The sequence below is a fragment of the Mustela putorius genome, unplaced genomic scaffold (genome assembly GCF_011764305.1).
Source record: "Mustela putorius furo isolate JIRA1106 unplaced genomic scaffold, ASM1176430v1.1 tig00003859_pilon_pilon_pilon, whole genome shotgun sequence".
Taxonomy (NCBI): domain Eukaryota; kingdom Metazoa; phylum Chordata; class Mammalia; order Carnivora; family Mustelidae; genus Mustela; species Mustela putorius.
In genome coordinates this window covers 12,971,989-12,991,981 of record NW_025422011.1, presented here as the reverse complement: position 1 = coordinate 12,991,981, position 19,993 = coordinate 12,971,989, and the positions used below count along the sequence as shown (strand labels likewise).

Here is a 19,993-nt window from a genome sequence, read left to right as displayed (position 1 = left end):
TAATGTGTGACCCGGAAAGGGGATGTATGCGCCTCCCGACCCCCAGCTCAAACCTCACAACAGGTGTCTGGCACTACATGCAGAGGACGAGAGAGTGTGAATGACAACAGCTACAGCAGCGAACACACAGCCAGCACGGTCTGTGGATGTACCGAGTATTCCTCTAACTGCTCCACCCAAGAATCCCTAAGGTTAGTGTCATTATTACCCCCCCCCTTTCCAGACGCGGCCCCTGAGACATGGGGAGGCTAAGTCCTCTGCCCTGTCCGCCATGATTCCGACCTACACGGTCTGCTGCAGGACCTGCACTGACCACTTCCATTACCTGATGTGGCAAGAACAAGTGTCTTCCCATTTCCTGGGTTTCCTGCCCTTATCAGAATCCTTCTGCATAATTACAAAACTTACAAAGCCTATCAGAAATGGAGCAAAACCTCCACCGCTTCTCATCTGCGATGCTTCCCTTGCCGGTAACAGCAGGAGAGGAAAAAGAGCCACAGAAATAGAAAATAACTGCAGTGTACAATTTTTCATTCTCTTCACTTTTTTTTTCGTTCTCTTTCCTTTGTCAGATGAGCTGTTCTTCCCAAGGGGGCTCCTCAAATGATTCTACTCACGGGCCTCTTACCCTTGACTTTACATCTCTTAGTGATTCAGAAACAGGGTCCCAGGCAGAGGGGGAGGAAGTGTGACCAAGTGTGTCCACACCCCCTGCCCAGGCAGCAGGCGGCGAGCCCCCCATCAGCCTCCCTGCTCAGCAGAAGGCTTTCACGTGCAGCCATCGAGAGGAACTTGCTTTAAAAATAAGCTCTAGAGGCTAACGACGGAATGCAAATCTATTTCTAATGCCAAGTGGGGGAAAAGAAAATATGTTTGCTCTGTCAGTTATTTTAACATACCCCACAACCTGGGATGAATGTCTTCCCTGCTTTGGCCTTACTAAAGAAGCCCACCTACAAATGTTTTACTTCAGAAACACACGCGCAGGTAAAATGAATCATTCCCACGCTCCCCAAGTAGGAAGCAGAGCTCCGCATGGCCACGGCTTCAGACTGGCAAGTCACCTGCGCGCTTTCTTTTGACTCTCCTTTGTTATATAATTTTATCACACAGTCATAAAGTTTACCAAGGGCACATTTAGTTCCAGAGTCTGGGAGGGGGGTCAGGTTGGGCGGAGAGGTAGGAGCCCCTACAGCACTCACTACAACCAAATCTAAAGTCTTCAAAAACAAGAGGATTGTGTCTGTGAGACAAGAAAAATCAGCTCTGGGGTAACGCAAACCCAGCCTGTGCCTAAAGTCAGGGTAGATCACTCCCACGGTGGCTCCGCAAACCAGCCAGGGAATGGGCACCTACTCTCTTGCTGCTGGGGCCAACCACAAAAGAGGCAGGAATCCCCCCTGCGGTGAGAGGGCTAAACTGAGTTCTCCTGTAAAAATGACTGCTTCACTGTCCCTGGAAAAAGTGTCCGGGAATCATCGGGGCCTTTGTTCGCACCCCCTAACGAGGCACCATCACTATCATCATCATCATTATGTAGTGACTACTCTTGTGGCTCCAACACATTCCTACAGCCCCTCCTGTAGCTTCCAGAGAACTTCGAATACGGCGGTCCCTTTATCCATGATATTGCTTTCCACAGGGTCACTCCCCCGAGGTCAGCTGCAGTCTTCAAGCAGAGAGAGGGTCAGAAGGAGCCTCATGCTACATCCTCACGCCTACATCCCGCACCTCGCTTCATCTCGGCTCGCGGGCATCTCACTGTCTCACATGATCACAAGAAGAAGCGGGAGTGCCAGAAGGGGAGGGTACAGGATGGTAAGATACTTAGAGAGACCCCATTCACATCCCTTTTATGACGGTATATTGTTACACCATTCTTTTTTATTATTGGTTATTGTTGTTCATCTCTGACTGTGCCTAATCCAGAAATTACACTTTAGCAAAGTTATGTATGCATAGGAAAAAACACAGTATTAGCCGTGGTTTCAGACATCTAGCAGGGTCTCAGAATGCCTCCCCTGGGAGTGAGGGGTGCGACTGCAGACTAGCAGGGCTGGCCCAGGGCCTTAGCGGCTCAGCGCTCCTTCCTCTGCACCAGGTCAGTCAGGTCCCAGCTAGGGCCCCCAGCAGGGGAGGCTGTAAGGTCTCTCTCCGCAGCCTCAGCCTCACGGGCCCACATGCGACATTTCCATGGTTCTGCCCTGAAATATCTGCTCCCCTCTGCCTGACCCCTCCACCCCTGCATTTCAGTTTCACAATCATAAAATGCAAGCAACAGAAACACAATCTCAATTGGGTGGTTGTGAAGATTAAAGTATATTATATAAATATAGATACAGACACAGATATTATCATCAGGATTTTGCACTGCAACCCAGAGAAATGAAGTCCGGCTAACTTAGGATGAAAAGGGGTTTATCGGAAGGATTCTGGAGAGCCCAGAGATCTCCAGAAAGGCTGAAAAACAGGTTTAAAGCCGATGTTGTAATGACACCCAAAATCACATCAGAGAGCAAGTCCCTGGAAGAAGCCTCTGCCACAACCGCCGTCCCCAGACACACCGTGGAGGCTGACACCAGAAACACGGTCACGGCGCAAGCAGGAGGCAGCTGCCCTCGCTCTCCTACCCTCCACTGTCCCCACTTCTATACATCAGCCGCCGCTAGGTCACAGCCTGGGCCTGATGCACTGGCAGAGGCTGGATCGTTCGCCAGCAGCTAGGAGGCCACAAAGGAGGCTGGGAAAACAAGTGCCTGGCATTTCCAGCCTCCGTACTGTGTGTTGCGGAGGAGGTGATTCCTGTCATCATAGGAAGTGTGTTTAGTTGCTAAGAGCCAACAAGAACGACTCATGTGCATTAAGCAGATGAAATGCTTCATCTAGTACCTGATGAGTTATTGTCCTGTCCCTTTTCTCATTGTACCTTATCTGTGTTATAAAGACATCCCCAACTCCCTCCCCCCTCCCCCCCAACACCCCCACAAAACTTCTGGTCTGGAAAATCTACCTATTTCCACATGTCGGTGTCTCTGTTCTTCCCCCATGAAATCCCTGGTTATCTGATAAAGAAATCTCTCCTAATGTTTGATAACTGAAAATGGTTTACTTAGGGTGATTCCCGCCACCCCCCCCCACTGCCCCCCGAGTCTTTCTATTTTCACATGAGATTCCAGGAGCCATAAAGCTTCAAACCCAGCAGAATTTCAAGCAGCTATGCAATTCACCTTGCGGAGTGTGGGGTCGGTAATGAAGTCTTTCCACTGAGGCAACTGCTCTTTAAGAAAGAACCTTAGTAAACCAGGATCACTGACTCCCTAGTAACCTCTTACCTATAGAGAGAACTCACATGCTTCCCCGGATTTTACCTCACCCAACCTCCCCCCAAACCCCATGTGATCTTCATGGGAAGTGTTACTGCCTTCAGGTGCTAAATGAGATATCCTGAAAGGTTGAACGTGTCTCCCAAAGGACTAAATCTGGCAAACAGGGGAGCTGGGCCAGGACACAGGTTTCCTGACTCCTGGTCAAGGGCTTTCCACTTTCTCTAGTCCCTTGCCGTCCTTCTGCAGGTCTCAAGGACAATCACAGTGGTGTCCGTGAATAAGAGAACGAGGGGAATCCAACAGACAGTCCCTGGGACGCAGGACAGGCTGCCAGGGAGGAAGAAACAAGCCCAAGATGATCTCCTCCCTAGAGTGAATCCTTTTGCTTTGATCTAACTCTGATTCTTTTCAACTGAGTTCTGACTCCAAAACATTTACATTCACCAGGAGGAACAAATATAATTACTCCCTTTGTGTCTCAAAAATTGCAAAACTTAGGGGATGTACAACAACCACAGAAGGAATCCAGGAGCTGAGAAGGGGCTGAGGGTGGGGGGGAGGGAGACCCGATCTGCAAAACCGGTGTGAGCCTTTTTAGCAGCAGCGATGGGGAAAGTGTGCGGTCTCTGAGCTCCATGATTAAAGCAACTGCAAATTAGTTTCTGCAAAGGTCTTTCCCCTTAAATTGAAAAGCACCGTGTAATGGAATTTCATAGACGCTGCTTTGGAAATGACTTCATACCTCACTCTGTTCAGAGCTGAGAGGCAGTTGCATGGTATGAATCGTAAGAGGTTGAGGCTCTCAAAGGGCTGCCCAGCCTTCCTCCCACATCTGCATCTACATAGTGCCGGGCTGCTCACCCCATCCCTTAACCTGGGTCAGGAATTAGTGAACTCAGAGGGCTGGAGTCCCTGCCCTATGTTTAGCAGGCTTCTCCTACCCCAAACCAGGCTATCTACCTGCAAACCATGCTTTCTGACCAGAGTCAGGCCCCTGGGGTTGCCAGCTACAATAAGCCTGGCCCAGGGACATGCATTTCAAATAAAAGGCTTTGGAGGACTATGGGGTTTCTGGGCTCTTTAAGATTTCCAAAAGAAGCAATGAAGTCAAGCTGACAAAGATTTAATGAATGCCACACCGATTTGTTTTTTTTTTTTCACCAACTACCTTTGCTTTCTTCGAGGCGCCCCTCCAAAACATAAAAAATCAGATTTCCAAATTGTCAGCAGCTTCACAGTGAATCAAACAGGTTGCGTTTCAGTGTCAAGCCTTATTGACTAATATTTCCAGAGAGACCAAATCCTTAATGTATTCATGCAAGGAAAGTGTATTCACACCTACTATGTGCCAAGCTCTGGGATAGAACAATGGACACAGCTATCAGTCATGGCTCTCATGGTGCTTGCAATCAAACGATGGAGAAAGGATGCTTTCACATAATTATTCCAACAAATGAAAACTGCAGCTCTGACAATGCTCTAGGTCAGGTAGTGGGTGGTCCTGGGAGAGCCCAGAGAGGGGAAACAGGCCAAGCCAACACATCAAGAAGGTGACCTGAAGAAGCTGAGAACTAAAAGGAAAAGTTAACAACAGAAGAGAGACAGGAAAACCCTCAAGGCAGAGGGCATGGCAGGGCCAGAGCCCCTCCTGGGCAGGGCTGTGCTGAGGACTGGGGAAAAGGCTAGGATCATCCGGTTTGGTGAACAAGGAGGAACATGGTACCAGAGGAGCCTGAATAGGGACCAGACCCTGCAGGGCTTTGCAGTACACCAAAGGAGTTTGGTCTTTATTTGACATGCAAATTGATGCCATGGAGAAGTTTTAAGTGCGAGTGAGGGTGGAAAGACAGTAAGTATCATGCCATTAGGAAATGTCTCTCTGGAGAGACATATTAGGAGGTGGGGCAGGAGGTGGCATGGGGGGTGAGGGGGACTATGAACTGCTTGCCAAAAACCCATCAAGAAGGTGTTCAGAGCCCTAGCTGCCATGGGAGAAATCTGACTCAACCACAACCACAAGGGAAATGGCACAGCCAACTCAGGAATTCAGGGTACCAGTCTCCTACCCCAGAACCCCTTCTACTGCAGTGTTACCTAGTAGCACAGCACAACTTGCTCCTGGGAGTAAGTTGGTAAACCAGGCACCAAAACCCTAGACCTCTCTGGAAAACAGCCCAGGGTCCCAGATGACAGCACTGACAGTAACAAGTAATCTAATAATCAAACAGTAAGGTACCAACTCCAATAATGGGAAAGCAGCACCCACCTGGTGATCTCTTTCCAACTATCTCTGTTGACATATCCTATGCCTAAGAGAGAAGTTCAAGTGTGTGCTCTTCAAAAATGATAAGAGTAAAAACCATTTAACTCCAGTCACTATCTATGTGCTTATGCACTTGAGATGAGGAAGAGAACTGGTCACCCAAAGGACCAAAGTGTGTGAACACAGGCTCACCTTATTAGAGGTTTAGGTATCGAAGAGTTAGGGTACGGTGTGCTCCATCTTGGTTTGGGCAGCCACAGTACAGAACACCATGCACTGGGTGGCTTACCGGAGATCTACTGCTCATGACTCTGCAGACTTGAGGTCCATGGTAAAGACAAAGGCAGATTTTGTTCTGGTGAAGCCTTTCATCCCGGCTTACAGTGGCCACCCTACTGCTATGTCCTCATGTCCTCATGAAGGCTCCACTCTCATGACCTCACCCAAACCCAACTATCTCCCAAAGGCCCTCTTGATACCATCCCATTGGGAGTTAGGGCTGCAACATAGGGATTTTGGAGGGACACAAACATGTAGTCCATAGCATGCTCATTTTGTTAAATTCTTCCTTATTTGCTTATCATTTAATAAAAAGATCTACCTAAATAATGGTATTAATTTTTAAACTATTGTCAATATTTTTTTCTGTAACAACCCTGTTATGACCATGTTGCCCGGAGTCTACCCAGAGCTCTGCCCCTTCCCCTCTGCCCAATCTGCTAGAGTGGCTCCCATACTCTCCCTCTCTTTGTTTCTGTTAAAAATTCATAACTATGCTCCACAGAAGAGTTTCACGCGAGCCCATCAGCTTCTTTGGACCACATCAGCATGGATTAGATTATTTAATTAGTTAGAAATCAGGGCTCTGCACAAATAATGGAAGGCAAGATGGATGAGCTTTGATAGGGAGGCAAAGGAAGGTGGAGACAAAAAAAGGGAGGCCTGGATGGGTTCCCCTGGTGGCAACCAGCAGTGCTGAAGTGTCACATGCAGGTAAATCTCAAGTTCCTGTGTATCCTTGGTTTGTCCTTCAAGAAGGTCAGTGTGGCATGCCTCATGTTGAACTCCCTTTCTTTAGCTCCCTTTCTTTCTTCTCCTGGAGACACTTCCAGACTACGTTTCTCTTTCAGTTAGGTGAGGCCACATGATTTCTGCCTCAGACAACAGATGGAAGTGATGTGTGCCACTTCTGGGCGTGGCTTATAAAAACCTCTTGCAGAATCCTCCTCGCTATATTTTCCCAACCCCTTGGTGAACACAGGCAGTTCCACTGCTATAGAGCAGTGGTTCTCAGTTGGGGGGAGATTCTCTCCCCCTTTCCCCAAGAGCATTTGGCAATGTCTGGGGACATTCTTGGTTGTCACCCTGGAAGAATGTCCTACTGGCGTCTAGTGGGAGAGGCCAGGGACACAGCTAAACATCCTACAATGCACAGGACAGTCCTCCATCCATTACAAGGAATTAGCCTACCCCAAAACGTTGATAGTCCCACTACTGTGAATTCTGAGCTAGAGGGGGGCAGAGCCACAAGGTGGGTTCTTGAATGACTACACGGACACACAGACACACGGACACACACACACACACCACGCACTGACTTTTGTTAGGTAGTGATTTTAACAAGAAATAAGTTATTGGGTTATGTTATTGAGATTTGCAGGTAATTACAGCAGCAAGCATGATCAACAAATACAAGTGACAGAGATTAGTTCTCTTAGCAATGGAGTCCTATCACTTGACAGGTCCTGTGAATGTTTGTGGGATAAAAAGTAAAAGGCAGTGAACACTCGGTCCTATCCGTTAAGTCAGTAGGCCTCACACCACCATGGCAGGGAATAAGGTCAAGAATGCAGTGGACTTTTCATAGCTCTTTCATTCATGACTGGGGGGGTGGGGCGTCTTTGGGGAAAAACTCTTAGCGACGCAGCGGAAGAACACAGGAGGAACCCATAGCTGTCCAGGAAAAACACACAACCCTCCAGAAGGACAACTAGCGCTGACCTCTCCCACCTTCCTCTTTCTCTTCTTTGTTGTATGAAAGCCTGACTGACAATAACCAGCAAGGTCCGGTGAGTGTCTGGTCTGGTCTTGCTGTGACTAATAAGATGATTGGTTGTAGATATCCTCTTTATGGTTGTTCATTATATCACCCGAACATAAAGTAATTTAATTTCAGTGGGATAATTAGGGTATTTCTAATCTAACTGATAGTCTGAATGAAATGAGATTCTCAGAGGGAGATTTGTGTATCAGGAGACTGATGACCTCCGGCCCCAATTTTCACACAATGTATTAATCTGACAGCCCTCCTTCCCAGGCATACTGTATCCGTACATTCCCGGGCCTGTGGGTTAGAGAACACACCCGCAAATGAGATTACTTTACTTATAATGAGATTTCCTTGGGCTCAAGGAGACAGATCATAGTATTTTAACTGAAGCCTTCAGACTGACAGAGGATCCATCTGTTAATAGAAGCCCTGAGATGCAAATGTACTCAAGAGGGAGTGTGGCCTTGGCTGGGCTCCGGGAGATGCCACTCAGCAGAAGTGACAACTGAGCCCCGTAGGCTGCCTGCCTGCCTGGGGCAGCTCACGGCCTCCCCAGCAGAGCAACCTGGCGCTGGCCGAGGGCCCCAGGAAGGCTGTTCTCACCTGCCCACAGGAGGGAGCTGCTCGGCTGAGTCCACTTGTCGAGCCCGAGGTGGGGAATAAGGAACAAGATCATGGGACAGAGGAAGCAGTAGAGGCTGGCGGGGGATGGTGGGGGGGTGGTCAGCAAGGAAGGCAGCCGAAAAGACCTACCAGCTGCTCCTCAAGCCCCCAAGCACACCCCCAGGGGCAGACCCGCTGACCTCTGTCCTCCACCCTGGCTCTAAACCTTACCAGTAGAGCTCCCCTGTATATCAGTCATCCGCGGCACCATGCGGCCTCTTACCAAATCTGCTACTGAAACACTTCCCGTTATTCTTTTACTCATTGAGCACCATATACACTGAGCATGGGTCAAGCCCCAAAACAGAGAAAACCCTTCTTTTAGGCTATTTATACACATAGGAGTTTATGGTTCAAGCCTGCTTGGGAAATTCCTTTGAATTCCTTTTAAAATTTAATGTGAGAGAAAAAAAATGGTCTGTTTCTCTGGAAGAAATACCATGTTTTCTTCCAGAAGGTAATAAGAACTGCATGGCTCATCTCGTTCTCCTGTTTCCTTGGGTGCCAGGAAGCTTAGAGACTAAGGTCTTGCACAGTAGCCTCATAAAACACCAGCATTGGGTTGATGTTTTTAGGTCTTTTTCCTCCTTATCTTCTATCTTCTTATTTTTCTATTTCCAGTAAAAAAGAATGATTTCTAAGTGTCTTATTTGGGAAGGTATTTCAAGTTCAATTTGGAAAGAATAAGCAAAGATAACCTGAAATAGGGTCACACTGTATGCCAACTACACTTTAATAACATCTTTTTTAAAAAAGAAAACACACAGGGAAATTCTTCACATCCTCAAAGAAATACACTTCCTCTCATTTTCTTGGAGACATGTAGCCCTACCAATTTGTCCTTCGCTTTTCCATTTTTTAATAGATACAATAAATGAATAAAATAAAGGCACATAATAAAACAAGAAAAAATAAATAAGCAAAGATAGCCATGTTGACTTACAAAAGACCACTGTTAAAATTTTTTTAGTATTTACTAAGTGCCTATTAATAACTAACATCTGAGGAGCATGTGATATGGGTCCTTTTCTAAGTCCTTTCTGAACCTCACAACAGGCTCTGCTGTAAGTACTATTATCCCCACTTTGGAGATGAGGGAATGAGGACCAGAGAGAGTTTGCCTAGGATTACACATTCAGTAAGGAGCGCATCCAGGATCAAAACATGGGCAGCCTGGTACCAACAGGCATCCTCTTAACCAGTGCTGCTCAGCACACACAAGTCCCCATGCTAGGTGAAGAAAAATGTATGTCACGCATGTGGGACACCTCTGCTATGCTGCCTCGCATCCCCCGAAGCTTCCTTTCTCCTCCAGCCTTGCCGCAGCGACTGTCCATGCCGAGGAGTGACCTGATAGCACCCTGCCTCGGCAGCATGAAGGGTCTCTTCTGCCCCCAGGGGTCTCTGCCCCAACCCCAACAGAAGCAGGTGACGATTCTGACTCCTGCACAGACCTAGAAAAATCAGGGAGCTAACACCACATAGGGCAAGCCTTGACTAATGAGGGATGGAACCAATAGGTAAGGGCTCCCTGTTTCAGTCCTGTAGGCAGACAATTCTGAGGCCCCCTCTACACAGCTCCTTGGGGATGAATTCCATCCCCAGTGGAATTCAGCCACGGTTGTCCACACTGCCGATCAGCTCAGGCATGCCAGGCTGGCTTTCCTTCTTCTAGGTCATACCTCCTAGATCCTCGCTCTTGCTGCTTGGGATCAATTTCTAAAGCACACTACTCATAGTTAAGAGCTTGTCTCAGCTCTGCTTTGCGGGGAAATCAAGGTGAAGATACTAATGTTCCTAGCTTGAGGAGTTGAGGAGGGTGACAGGTCATTACAAGAGGAACAATTCAGTAATGGGAGATTAAGAATCCATGACCGAGTAGCCAGAACAATGACTCAAGCTATAAAAACACAAGAGCACAGAGAAAGCAGAGTAAGTAGGGAGCTACCATAAAGTTTTACAGGAACACGGCCATGTGTGGGCGGACATGTGGCCTATGGCTGCTTTCCCGCTACACCAGTGGGGCTGAGTAGCTGCAACAGAGACCCACAGCCAACCAAGCCTAACATATCTAGTAGCTGGGTCTCTGAGATAGAAAATCCAGGAGCCGATGGAAATAACGAGAATGGGCACATAGTCTACCTGACAGGTGGTGGTGGGATGGTCACCAGAAGCTGGGAAGAGTGAGAGCGTTGAAGAAAAGGAACAGGACATACAAGGAAGAGGCAACAGGTGGACCAAAGGCACGGCGGAGCCTCAGCAAGCTGCTGGCAAGGAATCACACGCGGCTCACTGTTGCACGAGAGAAAGAACCGCAACAGAAGTGATGGGAGACGAGACTACAGGCAGACCTTTCCTGAAGGAAATCAACACTGGGTTATTTCTCTCATTTGGAGATACTTCCTTTAAGAGGCAAGGATGCCCTAATGGAAAAGTGACTCCAGAGCCTGGTTTGTGCCTTCAACTGAAGGGAGTTGACGTGAAGTTCGTAACGTGGATGCTCTTCTGACGAACAGTGGGAGCCCCGCTCATAAAGCAGCCCCCTTTGCAACTGGGCTCTCCTGCCATTACAGTGCGTTGCCCTCCTTGGGCTGCATGCCTCGGAGTAGGCCAGCTGTGGCCTCTTGCTCCAGACACAGCTGGCTAATCACCATTACAGTCAGACGCCACAGGGTGCTCGGACAGGGTGCTCCGCCACAGGCCTGCTTTGCCGTTTCCTGATATGAGGACGTGGCAGTAACGGAGGGGGCAAGAACAATCCTGGAGACAGACCTCCTGCACAGCCCCGGGAGGGGTCCTTCTTCACACCTTCGGGAAAGAAAAACCCCTGAGTGATCCCACACGGTCCGACCATGAGCTATTTTGCATAACTCTTCAGAGACCCTCACTGAGGAACAAAATATGTGCCCAGCAAGACAATACACCTGGTCTAGATAAACGACGAAGGTACCCCCTGCCCTTGAGGAGCTCACAGTCTAACAGGGGAGATAGACTTGCCATTCTCAAGGCAGGGCAAGTGGTGCCCCCTCCCCTCTGACGGGAGCGCAGCTCCTGAGAGGTAAAGACGGAGGAGAGTAAAAGCTTCATGAACTTCTTAAGGGAACATGCTGTAATGATTATTTTAGAATGAACTACAGTTACCGCTTCAGCTGCTGACATGCGAGAGGGTACGCGAAGTACTAGAAGATACTCCTAACCAGTCTCCTCCCCCTTGAGAGCACCATGATTTCCCTGACAATACTTATCTATACTCTTGACCAGATTTGGATGAACCACTTCGGAAAAAGCAATGCAAAGGTCAATTTCAGCCCCCAAAGGACAGAACTTACACATAATTTGGAAAACAACCTGGTCTCTACAATACAAGTTGCTGGCATGTAGATAGCCATTTTCAGGCGTTTCAGATTTGTCTGTAAAGTCTAAGATGGAGAAAACCAGTAGTGGGTTTTTTTTTAAAGGAACAAGAGTTAACATTTACTAAATCTTGGCAAGCACGGGGCTGAGGGCTTCCTCAGGTTCCTTATCCCCCTGCATCTTCCCAACCATCCCGAGGCAGATTCTAGCACTGTGACCATCTCCATGTGATACAGCAACAGCGTCAGAGTAACTCATCCTCCAGCCATCCCTAGAAGAGGCCGGTGTCACCTGACAGTTTGCCCACAGGGCCCGCACCCTTTACCACGGCTCCAAATGTCTTGCCTTGCGGGCCAGGCCCCCGTTCCCGCCCTGGGCGCCCCCCCCCCCAAACAGTTTTGCCCTGAATAGGCTTCAGGATAAGTTCCTTCCTTGTGATAAGCAGGGCCCACGATCTCTGACAGCTGTTCCCCGCTCCTCATCATCCTCTGAAACAATCAGTAAGCATTAGAGAGCACTTTTCCCTTTACAAAGGTGATAATTAGATAACAAGCTGAGATTAAAGTAATTACAGTCAGACAGCTGGCGAGGCAGCACAGTCATGTTGAAATATTGTTGGTACTTCAGCATCTGGTTCTAATAACAGCACAGGCTAAAGGATTTTACATTAATTACAGAACATAATTTAATATAAACATATTTAATTACAATTGATGAGCGATAAACTGTTCAAGAATGACTTAACCCCTTCCGTGTGTCAAAGTGATGGGAACTTTGGGCAGGCTGCAGCCTCTTCCGCTGTCTCTCTCAGCCTCCCCCACCATGCCTTCCACAACTCCCTGGTCCCCTCTCCTACAGAAAGTCCCCCTCAAAGACAGAATGTTCTAGTTGGGGATGTTGCTCATTGACTATCCCATGGGTGTCTGGTGCACGTACAGCACTGCCCATCCACAGAGAGCCAGCTAAAAGGAGGGGGGTGCGCCAGCCAGGCTAGGACACGTTGCTTTGACTAGACCAACTGCCCTTCCTCACATTACCTCACGCCGGTGAGACAAGAGGTTGGCTCTCTTCAGCTCATCTTCCCCATGTTCTCACACCTTTATGTGGTGTTGACTTGGCTTCTGACAGTCAGTGAGCCACCTCTTAGACTATCCTCAGGTCTCTGAGAAAAAGTATGTCACAACTAGGAAGTCCCTGGTGGCCGGAGTATTTTCACAATTTTAGAGGAAACGTGTAACATCTGGAGACCCCTACCTGCGAAAGGACAATCTGTTTTGTCAGGAGTTCTTCCTTACATGCTGCTAACCCCTATCCTTCCCCCTCCAAACTGGCAGAAACAGATCTTGTGTGAAACAGTTTCAAACAACTGGAACCACACAGACACAGTCCTCCATGGATAGAGGACTCAATCATCATCACCTGCAACCTGCACATTGACTTCCCAGATTCATAAATGAGAGATATTAAAAAGCCACAAAGAGGCCATGTTATGTACTACATAACTATATTCCCCCCAAGCTTCATATTTTGAAATCATAACCCCCAATAGGGTGGTATTAGGAGATGGAGCCTTTGGGAGGTAATTAGGTTTAGACGAGGTCATGAGGGTGGAGTTCCCAAGATGAGATTATTCGTGAAAGTCAAAAAGTGGAAACAACCCAAATGTCCATCACCTAAGGAATGAATAAACACAATGTGGCTCAGCTGTACAACTGAGTATTATCCAGCCATAGAAAGGAAGGAAGTATATGAGAGGCTACAGCATGGATCAACCTTGAAAACATCTTGCTATGTGAAATAAGACAGACACAAAAGCGCACATATTGTATGATTCCATTCATATGATGTGTCAAGAATTGTCAAATCTATAGAGATAAAAAGTAGACTCATGGTTGCCAAGGGAAGAGAGGACATGGAAATGAGAGGGACTGCTAAAAGGTATGGGGTCCCATTTTAGGGGTGATGGAAATGTTCTAGAATCAGATAATGGTGATGGTTGCATAACATTGTGAATATAATAAAAACCACTGAATTTGTATACTTCAAAATAGTTAAAAGAGTAGATTTTATGTTATATAAATTTTAACTCAATTAAAAAAAATGCCAATCTGGGAACTGGAGCTTAATCCCACTGGAGAAGCTGGGAGCCTATGTAAAGTGGGTGGCTCAGCTTTATCTCATCCAAGAAGTGAGGAAGCTGGGGTATTTATATACTTACTCCCACCAGTCACTGATGAAGAAGGTTGCTTCAGTGCAATCCCTACCAAAATTCCAGTGGAATTTTTCACAGAGATAGAAAACAAACAACCTTAAAATTTGTATGGAACCACAAAGACCCCAAATGGCCAAAGCAATCTTGAGAAAGAAGAACAAAGCTGGAGATATCATGCTCCCTGATTTCAAACTATATTACAAAGCTATCATAATCAAAATAGTATGATACTGGCATAAAAACAGACGCATAGATCAAGGGAATAGAATAGACAGCTCAGAAATATATCCATGCATATTGATCCAATGAATTTACAATAAAGGAGGCAACAATATACAGTGGGGAAAGGGTAGTCTCTTTATTTATTTATTTATTTATTTATGTATTTATTTAAAAAGACTTTTTAAAATTTATTTAACAGAGATCACAAGTAGCAGAGAGGCAGACAGAGAGAGAGGAGGAAGCAGGCTCCCTGCCAAGCAGACTGCCCGATGCAGGGCTCGATCCCTGGATCCTGGGATCATGACCTGAGCTGGAGGCAGAGGCTTTAACCCACTGAGCCACCAAGGCGCCCCCGAACAGTCTCTTTAATAAATGGTTTTGAGAAAGCCAGACAGCCACAAGCAAAAGAATGAAATGAGATTACTATCTTACACTATATGGAAAAATTAACTACAAGTGGATTAGATTTGAATGTAAGACCTGAAACCATAAAACTCCTAGAAGAAAATGTAGGTGGTAAACTCCAGGACATTGTCCTTGGTGCTATTTTGGATCTGACTCCAAAAACAAAGGCAACAAAAGCAAAAATAAACAAGTGGGACTACATCAAATTAAAGGGATTCTGCACAGCACAAGAAACCATCAACAAAATGAAAGGTAATATACTGAAAGGGACAAAATATTTGCAAGTCATAGATCTGATAAGGGGTTAACATCCAAAATACATAAAAACTCATACAAATCAACAGCAAAAAAGCAAACACTCCAAAAAAAAAAAAAATAGGCAGAGGATCTAAATACCTACCTTTCCAAACAAGACATACAGATGGCCAACAGACCAGGAAGAGATGCTCAATATCACTCAGCACAAGGGAAAAAATGCAAATCAAAACCACAATGAGATGTCATCTCATACCTATTACAATGGCTATTTCAAAGTCAAAGAATAACAACTTTTGGCAAGGAGGTGGAAAAAAAGGAACACCTGTGCACTGTTGGTAGGGATTTAAAATTGGTGTAGACACCACGGAAAACAGTGTAAATGTTCCACGGAAGTTCCTCAAAAAGTTAAAAATGGAAATACCATATGAGCCAGCAATTCCACCTCTGGGCATTTATCCAAAGTAAATGAAAACACTAATTTGGAAAGATACATGCATCCCTATGTTCACAGCAGTATCATTCACCATAACCAGGATATGGGAACAACATTAAGTACACATTGATGGATGAATTGATAAAGAAGAGAGAGTACACACACACACACATACACACACAGAGGAAAATTACTCGGTCATAAAAAATAATGAAACTTTGCCTTTGCAACAGCATGGATGGACCTTGAGTGTATTATGATGAGTGAAATTAAGTCAGAGAAAAATAAATACCATGTGAACTCACTTCTTTGTAGAATCTAAAAACAACTAAAAGTCACAGATCCAGAGAACAGAGTGGTGGTGCCACAGGGGAAAGGGGCTAGAGGGTGACTGAAAGGGGTGAAATGGGTCAAAAAGTACGAGCTTCCAGTTATAAAGGAAGTCAGTCATGGGGATGTAATGTAAGCACAGTGACTCTCGTCAATAGTATTGTTGTGTATATTTGAAAGTTGCTGAAGGAGTAAATCTTAAAAGTTTCCAACACAAGAAAAAAAAAAAAGAAGGTTTTGTAACTTTGAATGGTGATGGATAGTAACAGACTTCATGCGGTGATTACAGTGTATACAAATATCAAATCATAACATTATACACCTGAAACTAGTAATGATGTTATAGGTCAATTATCCCTCAATTTTAAGTCTGTATAAAATGCTTCACAGCACTAGACACAGAGAAAGCTCTCAATAGATGTAGTTATTTTTACAGAAAACTCAATATGATTAAATAAGTTGACAAAAATGGCCCAGCTTATGCAAAGTGGTGGTAGGATTTCCTCAGATCTGTCTACATGACATAATCTTTCTTTCTACAACACAATCTTTCATATAGAGAATTATACTCACCAAATATATACCAACCACCTTGCACACACACATCCAAAGGCAATCATGTCATCACTGCATTCAGAGGCTACAACAACATCTTTACTCTCTCCTTCCCCCTTATGTACGCTGTTTGGGGGGAGCAGCTGCTTTTCTCACAAAAAGGCCTGAGGGCTGATGTTTATTGTCTGCTCAAGTTTAAAAAGATGTGGTTTTTTTGTGTAGACAGTCATTTGAGATTCAAAGCCGGCACATTTGCTGCCAATTTAGTGCAAAGGACCAAGATATAGGCACACCTGAGACTGCAGGAGCAGTAGGGCGATGCTCGCTCACTCACGTGTGGGTCCTCCTGTTCCCCTCCTGAATCATGTGACTTTCAGTGGGCTCAACAAAAGGGTGCCCTAGTGCGAGAAAATGGAAGGAATCTCTTCCCATCATGCCCTTCATGGACTCCCGGCAAAGGGCACGCTGGAGGGATGACAGGAGGATGTGGGGCTCGGAAGCCAAGCCTACCTGATCAGGTAGTGGTTGATAATAGTGTCGAAGTAGCTGTAATACACGGCGTTGTTCACATGGCCGTACTGGTCATTGTCCTGCCACCTTGTCTGGATGGGTAAGAAGTACCCATAGGCCTCATGGTGCCGACAGCAATCCGCAAATCTCTGGTTCTTTGGTGATGTGCTCAAGGAACGGACATTCCAAGGAAGCAACCTGGAAACCCAGCAGGTCATAGCTGGTGATTGTGGTCTTGGAGCCGACCTTCAAGAAGAAAGCAACAAAGGATAAAGATAGGGTGCCGAAATCTTGATTTCAGGTTTACAAAAGCAATTTCATTCAATTTTGGCCATCGGTTTCAAAAGGAAATTCGATTTTTCTCCTAGGAAATAAATCTTCCCTTATAATCCAATTACTCATCACAAACCTATTTACTTTTTTAAAGGACTCCTTACTTAAAAAGCTTTCGCAAACAGTGACAAAAACAAGTGAAGCCTCTGTTAAATCTGACTAGTGGGAATTTTAAGTATATTTTGTAAGGAGGTCTTCTGTTCCATAAAGTATTTTCAAGGCAACTTCCTTCCTTCTATCCTTCCTTCCTTCCTTCCTTTCCAATTTATTTATTTATTTATTTATTTATTTATTTATTTATTTGAGAGTGGGGGTAGGGGCAGAGGGAGAGAAAGTCTTAAGCAGACTCTACACTGAGCATGGAGCCCCAGGCAGGGCTCAACCTCAAGACCCCGAGAAACCAAGAGTCAGACACTTAACTGATGTCACCATCCAGGCACCCCGAGGTGGGTGCGTTTCTGATGAAATCTGTAACACCACTAAGGGTATAAAGAGAGAATTCAGGCAACGAGTATAACATAAAATGCTTGCCAGAAAATATCATCAGCTGGGTCTACCAACTATCAGCACTTTTTTAAGGTTATGAATATTCTTCCCTGGAACAAAGGTAATTTCCAAAAATGGAAAGAATTTTAAATATGCATAACAAAGGGGCGATATCCAATAACCCAATGACCCCAACCATATGCATTATTCCAGTTTTATAGTCATGTATCTGGATATGCATTCTTAAGTTGAACCATACTGCACACGCCATGTCATTATCTCTTCTGCTTTACAGTAAGTCGTTACCATGTGTACATATTCTTCCACATCATTTGTAAGGTTGGATTCCTGGTAACATTCCATTGTATTGAAGCAGCACAATTTATCAAACCCTCTGTTGCTGTGTACTTAGGATTCTGACTCCAATTTTATTGAATGGGATTAGAATCTTGGTAAATAAATCTTCCCACACACCCACGATTATTTTCATAGGATAAACACCTCGAAGCAGAATTGCTGAGTCCAAGGGCAAATGAACTGTTAAAGACTTTGATATAAATCAGTGTCCTCCAGAAAGGTGGTACCAACTTCTACCCTCCCCAGCAGTGTATAAGCAGGTCAATTTCCTTGTCAATTTTAAAACGCTTTGTCGATTTGACTGTGTTCTCTCATTTCTAAACAAATCCAATGAAACGTGCTAAGTGGAGAGAGGACTCGTGCCACCAGCTGATAGAATAACCAGTATCAGAGTGACCCCTCTGTTTGAGAAGCACTATCAAAGCTACAGAAAATGTAGAAGAGCTGCTTGAAGCTAGGAGCAAATAATCAAGGCAGCAGGACAGGGAGACACATGCAAGGGAGCCCAGCACTTGCCACTGTTGTTCCTCCCTCGGGTATATGCCGGCTCACTGTGTGGGGAACAAAGCTTGCGAGACAGCAGCAGCCTACAGCTCAAGAGAGTCTTGTCGTGTTGGAAAAGGGGACAAGCAGTAATAGGCCAGCTGCAGAGAAGTGAGCCTGGAGGTACAGGTTCCCTGGAGGCCATCTACTTGCTCTCAGGAGACAGACAAACCCGCGGAAAGCAACTACTACAAGGCTAAAAAAAAAAAAAAAAAAAAAAAAAAAAAAAAAACTAAGGAGAAAGTAGGAGTCTCACTGCTGTGGATACACAAATCAGCTTTCAGGGATGCTGAGGAGGAGGGCAAAGACACCAGACTTTCAGGTACAATCCGAGAAGGGCTCCTCTCTTACAGGGAGGACAAACCTTAAACTGACCAGCCTTGATCAAGCTCACCTACCCAAACATCATCTGTGAGCCAGTGGATAACTAAATCACCTCTGGAGGGAAACAACACCACCTACAGCCTCAGTAGCGTTTCATGCACGAAGTCTGCACTCAGTCAAAACCTACCAGGATAGAGGAACAAACAACCAAAACCCCAAATTGTTAAAAAAAAAAAAAAAAAAAAAAGACAATAAAGAGACTCAGAGACTCACACAAATTTTGTAATAACCATGATTACTAGACTTCAGAGAGAAAGGGCTAATATCCATCCCTAACCCATAAAGATCTCTAAAATTGAGGGGGTTAAGAGTTTTAAAAACTCAAAAGGAAAATAAGTGAAAGTCACAAAGAGACAATTCACAAATGTTTTTAAATGACCTTTAAACATATGGAAAGATGGACTTCGGTCCAAATATGAGAAATTATAACTATGCTGTATTACTGTTTCTCAGTGATTAAATTTGGTAAAAATACAAAGCTTGACGGCACATTCTCTTGACAGGACCGTAAGGAAAGAGCCACTCTCACACATGGCGGGTGGGAATGTCCTCCACCTCTCTGGGAGAAGAATGTGACAATATCTAATAAAATCACAAGTGAGTTTAACTTTTGACTTATATCTAAGAACTTACCTTGAAGGTACACCTTCAAGAATACAAAAATACATATAAATAAGGAACATCATTATTTATTATTGAAAAAAATATTGGGATAAAACCAACACGGAAGGTTGGTTGATAAACTATGGTACATTCACATGATGGTATAATACATAGCTGTGGAAAAAAAAAAAACCTAAAGAAGGCATATAAGGAGGGATTTCCAGAATATATTTGCAGTCAGTCAAAATAAGCGAAGGACAAGAAAACATACACAGTATGCTACTTTTGTATAAGAAAGAAGAGAAAATAAACTCTTTTCTGGGAGATCCTAACTAGCTGGAGTGAGGCAGAGGGAGAGCACCAAGGTGATATCCACAGCCTGTATGTCTTGAAAGCAGCTCTACAGGGCACTAGGTGTCTGCCAGACCTGGAGCCTGCTCCTCGGACCCAAGTTCCAGGCCTGGCAAAAAGGCCAGTCACAGGACTGGGGGGGGGAGGTGCTTCAGTCTGCTATCTGTGCAATGTCCTGGGGGTGACACCCTGCCAAGTCTTAGAATTGCTAGCCCTCCCACTATAAAAAAAACAAAAACAAAAACAAAACAAAACAAAACATGTGCACAGACCAGTGTTTAGAATTTGTTAAAAGATTTTTGTCTCTGCCTGCCATAGTTTCCTGGGACCCAGGTATACATACCCCTACCCCATT

At 45.4% G+C, this 19,993-nt stretch overlaps 1 protein-coding gene across 1 annotated transcript in view; it reads right to left on the bottom strand.

Moving 5' to 3' along the window:
* The window catches only part of LOC101670138, a 206,565-nt gene that overhangs the window by 67,300 nt on the left and 119,272 nt on the right, over positions 1-19,993 (bottom strand). Inside the window, exon 4 of the mRNA XM_004755921.3 lies at positions 16,582-16,827. Within this exon, the coding sequence (XP_004755978.2) occupies positions 16,582-16,827 (246 nt within the window). The remainder of the gene's footprint in view (positions 1-16,581; positions 16,828-19,993) is intronic.